This window comes from Pteropus vampyrus, unplaced genomic scaffold (genome assembly GCF_000151845.1).
Source record: "Pteropus vampyrus isolate Shadow unplaced genomic scaffold, Pvam_2.0 Scaffold154, whole genome shotgun sequence".
Classification (NCBI taxonomy): Eukaryota; Metazoa; Chordata; class Mammalia; order Chiroptera; family Pteropodidae; genus Pteropus; species Pteropus vampyrus.
The window spans coordinates 1,897,133-1,903,160 of record NW_011888935.1 but is presented as its reverse complement, the minus strand read 5'-3'; the positions used below and the strand labels follow the sequence as shown (position 1 = coordinate 1,903,160).

General features: G+C 48.1%; 1 protein-coding gene across 4 annotated transcripts in view; it reads left to right on the top strand.

The window, feature by feature from the left end:
* Nucleotides 1-5,314, top strand: part of ENOX1 (ecto-NOX disulfide-thiol exchanger 1) — a 402,429-nt gene extending 397,115 nt beyond the window's left edge. For all 4 annotated transcript variants that reach the window (XM_023536375.1, XM_023536373.1, XM_023536376.1 and 1 more), the window contains one exon: nucleotides 4,395-5,314. In XM_023536375.1, the coding sequence (XP_023392143.1) occupies nucleotides 4,395-4,526 (132 nt within the window). In that variant the 3' untranslated portion in view covers nucleotides 4,527-5,314. The remainder of the gene's footprint in view (nucleotides 1-4,394) is intronic.
* The last annotated feature ends 714 nt before the right edge of the window (nucleotides 5,315-6,028 follow it).

The following is a 6,028-nucleotide window of genomic DNA, read 5'->3' as shown; positions in this document are numbered from 1 at the left end:
CGCTGGGTGACAGTCTGGGTGACGGGCTGGGTGACAGTCTGGGTGATGAGCTGAGTGACAGGCAGGTGCATGTCCCCCGCCGGAGGGACAAACCATTTGCATTTTTGAGCTAAAAGCAGACCTCTGGAAACAAAAACAAAATGTTTCGTCAGCGCCAAGGAACTTCAAAGCGGCCTTAATTGGAGAACTTTCTTTCCCAGGCTGGAGCTAGGCAGTAAGGTGGATGGAATGTTCCCCACAGTGCTTGTGAGATTGCACACCTGAGTAATCTTTACTATGACGTGTATCCTGGTGTTCTGCTCAATAGCCACCTGTCACGGCGTATTAATGAGCGAAGGAGTTTTCCGTTGCTTAGAAAGGCTGTAACGAATGTGTTTTTAGAAATATCACAGCCCCCTCCGGAAAGCACGGCGTGGGAAGTATCGGCGCTAACGATACTTCCATTTGGCTAAAGAATAAAAAGACAGTTGCTCACCCACAGCGAGAGAAGGCGACGAGGTCGCCAGGGACCCGGTGACTGCTCGGGTGATCCACCGCTTCTCACGGAGCCAGCACCGCCCCAGGGGCTGGGAAGAGCACGGGGTGGCTAGGGCTAAGGAGAGCTGAGAACCCTGCTCTCAGAGAGCTTGCGGCGAGGAATCGGTGGACCGTCTGTGAACTAACCTGAGAATCAGACACGAGCTGACGAAGGGCTAATTGAGCAGGCAGATAGTTAGTGAAATAGGAGTTAGAAAACGGAGGAGCAGACGAGTCGTGACTGCGAACAGGCGGCGTCCTTGACTCGCGCGCATTCTCGTGGCTTCCCTCTGGGGTACGACAGCTCATGGCTGCGTTTCCCCCCATTCCCCTCTTTCCTTCCTCCCTCCTCTCATTTTCCGCCTAGATCCTTCCTTTCCTCCTCCTAATTCTTTCCTTCTACTTATCTTCTGTCTCCTTTGCTTTTCCTCCTCCCTGTTCTTCCTCTGGTTCCTTTCTTCTCTCTTTTTCATCCCTCATTTGTTTATCTTTTTTTTTTCTTTTTCATCCTTCCCAGGCTTCCTCCACTGTGTCCTTCCTCCCTCTCTCTCTCCTCCCCCTCCACCCCCACATCCTGTATTTCTCTCTGCGAATGTTGATAGCAAGGCGTCTGTGAGCCGATGCTGCTGTGCTTTGCCCAGGCATATGAAGAATGAACATTTCAATGTGCCGGGCGCGGCCCGCGCTCAGATCCAAGTCCGCAGGGCATTGGGCAAGTTTCTTTCCTCTTCCCTCTTCTTTTGCAAATGAGAAAACACCCAAAGAGAGGAAGTGATTTAGACGATTTAGACGAGGTGGCGTCTAAATCCAGATCCTTTGCCTCTTCGTCTCTTTCTTCCAGCAAATGAGGGGTTTGTTTGCCTGTCTAATGAGCTTTCTGATGAGATAATGCACAGGAAGCACTTACTCTGTGCCTGGCCCGCGGTGAGGGCTCAGGAAGCCGTAGCTGCCTCTCTCCGGCTGCCCTCTGCTTCTTTGGAGGTTGAAGTTAGGCTCAGGTCAAAAGACACCATGGAAAACAAGATTCCCCAAGATCTACTTGCCCTTTTGCTGAATGGTTCCTGTAGGGGTTCATTAGCATGTGAATGTGTACCAGCTGGTTGAGCTGGGAGTTTTCATTTTTTGCCGTTGATGTTGTGTCCCTCTAAAGCATTCCTGGAAGAGGTCCTGCGTCCTGTCCACGGACCCCTCCCCCACGTCCCTAACCAGGAGCGGGGAGGCCGTGACCGTGACCCAGAGGATTATTTCCGATTCTCCCTGCACAGTCCCACCCGCGTGGTGGGCATCGGCGGTTAAGAACAAAGCAGGGAGCCCAGGTCTGCACCCCCACCCTGCGCTTACTGCCCGGGTTACCCCGCGCTGGGTGCCTCGCCCCCCTGGGCCTCAGTTTCCTCATTTGCAAATGATCCCCTCTCTCGCGAGAGCACGGCGAGAATTAAAATGTGTTCAGAAGAGTCTGGCGAGGCAAAGGTCTGGGTGACTGAGGGTCGGTGCGCTCTCTACAGCCAGCCGCGGGGGGCTGCTGGGTGGCACGGCCTGACCAGACCCCAGCCAGCCACCTATCTTTATTTTACCCTCCAGAATTGAGCTTTTTCATCGTAATGAATAGCATAAGGCTTCTTCCCAGTGTTTCTAAGTGGAGGTGGCGGGGAGGTCATAGTTATGCTGGAAACACACCCACGATGCGCTGGTTGTTAGCTCCATCCGTCAGCATCTCTGTAGCCTCAGCTTGATCTAAGGACCTGAGAAGGGCCGCTCACCCCAGGGGTGTCCCTTAGGCCCCCTGGCTGGCACTGGAGCCTGTGGTGGATTACTGGCGCTGTCTTCCTCCAAAAGAGAGAGGGGAGCTTGCTGGCCTCATGAAGCTTAAGGAAAACTGCCTTCTGGACCAGCTGAAAACTGGGCTTGACCACATACTTCTCTGTACTTGTTTCCCTTGGCTTTTGAGCACAGTGTGTGACCCCCCCCCCGACCACAAAAAGTTCGATGTCAGTGTGTCATATCTCTGAGCGTTGATACATGCATATAGAGAGAGTGTGCTCGTACCAGGCCCTGTGCTGCGTCTTACGTATAATTCTCTCGGTAACACTGAGAGGGATATTGTTGTTTCTATTCTATACGTGAAGAAACTGAGAATTACAGCTGCTAAGTCACGCAGCTTGCTGGAGGACTCACCCAGATTAAAATCCAAGCCAGTCCCATTTCAGCCCCCATTCTTAAGCCAAATGTGCCTGAACATTAAGAATTACCTGGGGCGATTGTTAATAGATGATCTGGGCTACATCCCAGATCGGCTCACTCCAGAGTCTCGAGAAGGGCTGGAGAAGCTGCTTTCTTATCATGGGCCCAGGTGCTTGATATTTAAGAGAACTGCCATCCCGCGCTGCTGGATTTTCGCCTGCGGCTCAGGACAGGGGCGAGAGGTCCCCACCCCCAGGCAGCAGTTTTGTCCCAAATGTCACCTCTGATAAAGCACTTCTTTAGTTCGCTCAGGTTTCTCAGCCATCAAATGGAGACAGATCATCGTCCCGGCCTCGCTCAGCTCGCAAGAGCGCTGTGAGCGGGCCATGAAGATGTGACTGAAGGTGCTTTGCACAGTGCTCACTGGGAGAAAACATGCTTGTCACGATCAGGACGAACCTTTTCATGACCCGTTGGGTAGGCTTCAGTGGGTTGATCTGGGAATCTAATGCTCTGCTCAACATGGTTTTACGGGAAAATGCATTGAGATTGCAAAGTAATCCACACAAAAATTGTAGAATACTTCCAGGACTGCCTCCATGCAAAGTTTCGTATTACAGACCCAGGAATTTCGAATATATCATGTGAAATCTTTCCCCTGTGAGTATTAAGCCAACAGTTGATTTGACTTCTTGGTCTATTTGAGCTCTCAAAATTAATCTCAATATTGCTAAATGGAAAGCGTAGGCTCTAAAACGGTGTCTATACGCTGATCCTGCCATGGGAAATAATAAGAGGTTGGATTCATCGAGCATTTCTGTGTGCCCTGATCTGTGCTAGGCCAGTGGTCGGCACACATCCTTATGAAATGTTGTTGCTCCCCCTTGCGGAGGCTTAGAGACACTTGCTATCTTGGTAGAGGTCATTTAGCTCGTAATGATAGTAGTAGGTACATGATTCCAATGGAAATGTCACCCCCCACACGCTCCTTGCTCTATGAGATGCCGGTGCCCGGGCATCGAGAAGCGAACACAGAGAAACAAGAGTGACAGCTGTGTTCGAGCAGGATGGTGGTTAATTCGTTCTTTATTTTAAATAACGTGAGTTATCGGTGGACAAATGCATGTAATAAAAAACTAGCAGAGGGAAAGATGGCGTGAAAAAACCCACGTGGATTTTACGACCGGATGCCGAGACTTTTATCGCCGTAGGTTTTGCTTTGTGTGTCTGTTCTTCATCTTTCATCGTCTTCTGGTCCCTGTGAACGTTAAAGGAAGAGAAAGACGTGAGGGTGGCACGAAGTCCACCCGCGTGGTCCTCTCCCTCTCGAGTCACACAGACGTGCTGCCCTGTGCAGAACGGGGCGAGGGCGCTGTAGCTTTCGGGGAGTGGTGATGGATTTACTCCGAGCTCCCGAAAACCCCTCCCCACCCCGCTTGATATCAGGCGGGGGCCGTCCGGGCATGGCCCTGCCAGGAGCGTGGCCGTCCGTGTCAAGGCTGAGCCTGGACCATTCTGCCGTTGCCTCCGCCCCGCCGGACAGCAGCTGGCAGGATGAGCAGGATCACATGACTGGAAGGCCAGGGCAAAAGCTCCAGGCCGTTCGTGTCACTGGGAAAGCACGTCCTCACCCAGCCCCCGTGCCTCCTTTCAGGTGAGTCCCTTCCCTAAAACGGGCCTGTCTTCCTTTCCAACAGATATCTGCCAACGAGATCGAAACGCTCCTGATGAGGCTGCCGCGCATGTTTAAGCAGGAATTCACAGGCGTGGGAGCAACGCTGGAGAAGAGGTGGAAGCTGTGTGCCTTCGAAGGAATTAAAACTGCCTGACCGCGAGGAGCAAAAAAAAAAACAAAAAACAAAAAAAACAACGTCCTCTGCAGATGAAACTGCCCGCCAGGCCCGGGCTGTGCGGCGTGAGCGCGGGAGGCTCGCGGGGGGCCCAGGGACCTCGGCGGGGCCTGTCTGGAGCGACATCCGTGGCGTTCTCTCGTGTGTGGAAACGTAATTGGGTACCAGTCCTCTACAACAAACAAAGCTCCATACTGTGACAGACCCGTTTCCTATGAAAACCAAACAGCGATTCCACAGTCACAATGATGGCAAACTCTTAAACGCTGCATTCGAGAACAGCTCACCGAGCAAAATATTTAAACTTAATGACGGTGTAACCCTGGCTGTTGCTAGGCTGCGGAGTTGTATATGTAACGTATAGCTGAAATCATTCAATGACGTTTTCCCGAGAGTCTATCTTTCTGTTTTAGACAAAAAAAGAAAAAAAAAATGTAATTTTGCAGTGAGGAAAAATCATACCAAAAGAAAACTTGAATATGTGTCTGAACAGTTATTGTATTTTGTAAATTAAGTTATAAGCCGTTCCAGGGACTTTTGCCTTATTGAAGAGGCAGACAATGTGACTGGACTCCTTGAGAATGCTTTATCAAGAATATTATTTTTCTAATGTAACGATTCTCCATCATAAGTTCTTTTAACATGAACCGCATAACAATTTTCATAAAATGTAAATAAAGGAAAAACGAGCTACTGTCTTGTACTTGGTATGTAATATTCAGGTTTATGCATCAAAATAAACATTCAGTAAATATTCCTGTTACAAATTTTATAGCAAAGATTAATTTTTTTCAATAAATATGACTTCTACCATATCGGTCTTGCAAATTATTCTTCGTTATAGTTTAATTCTTCCTTATGAAATCTTCACATTATTCTATCTCATTATTTTAAATGATTAAATGCGTGAGTCACATTAAAAGACAAAACATGATTTCGGAAAGGAATATGTAAAAATCATGAATTGGGAAAAACTAAGAAAAGAGTATGCAACATTAGAGTAGATACTGTTCAAAAACGCCAAGCCATAGCATCCAAATATAATCAACATACAGTGCACCTTTGTTTTGTGTTACCATGGGCAGGCACAAAGCAGCCATTCGTTAATTCGATTAATTCTCGAATTCATTTATTGGTACGTTTGGTGGAAAACATACGAATTAGAAAAGGAATTAAAGAATTTATACTGGACCCATACGTTAAACAATTTGGCTCCCCGTCTTTCAAGTACAAATAGGATAGAGCTTTAAATTGGACCTCCTTTCCGCTTTCTTACGTGAGTATCACAAAAATAAAAACTAGTATTCAAGATATTGATCAATTTTAAATGCAACTTTTTTTAGGAATATAGAACAGTGAATGTTTTCTGAAATTCTAAAAAAGGTGGTCTTATTGGATATTATTGTCTTCAGTATCTTTTTATTGAGTCCTGGGAAATTAAGATACTCATTCATACCTCCCATAAATATCTACACATATTC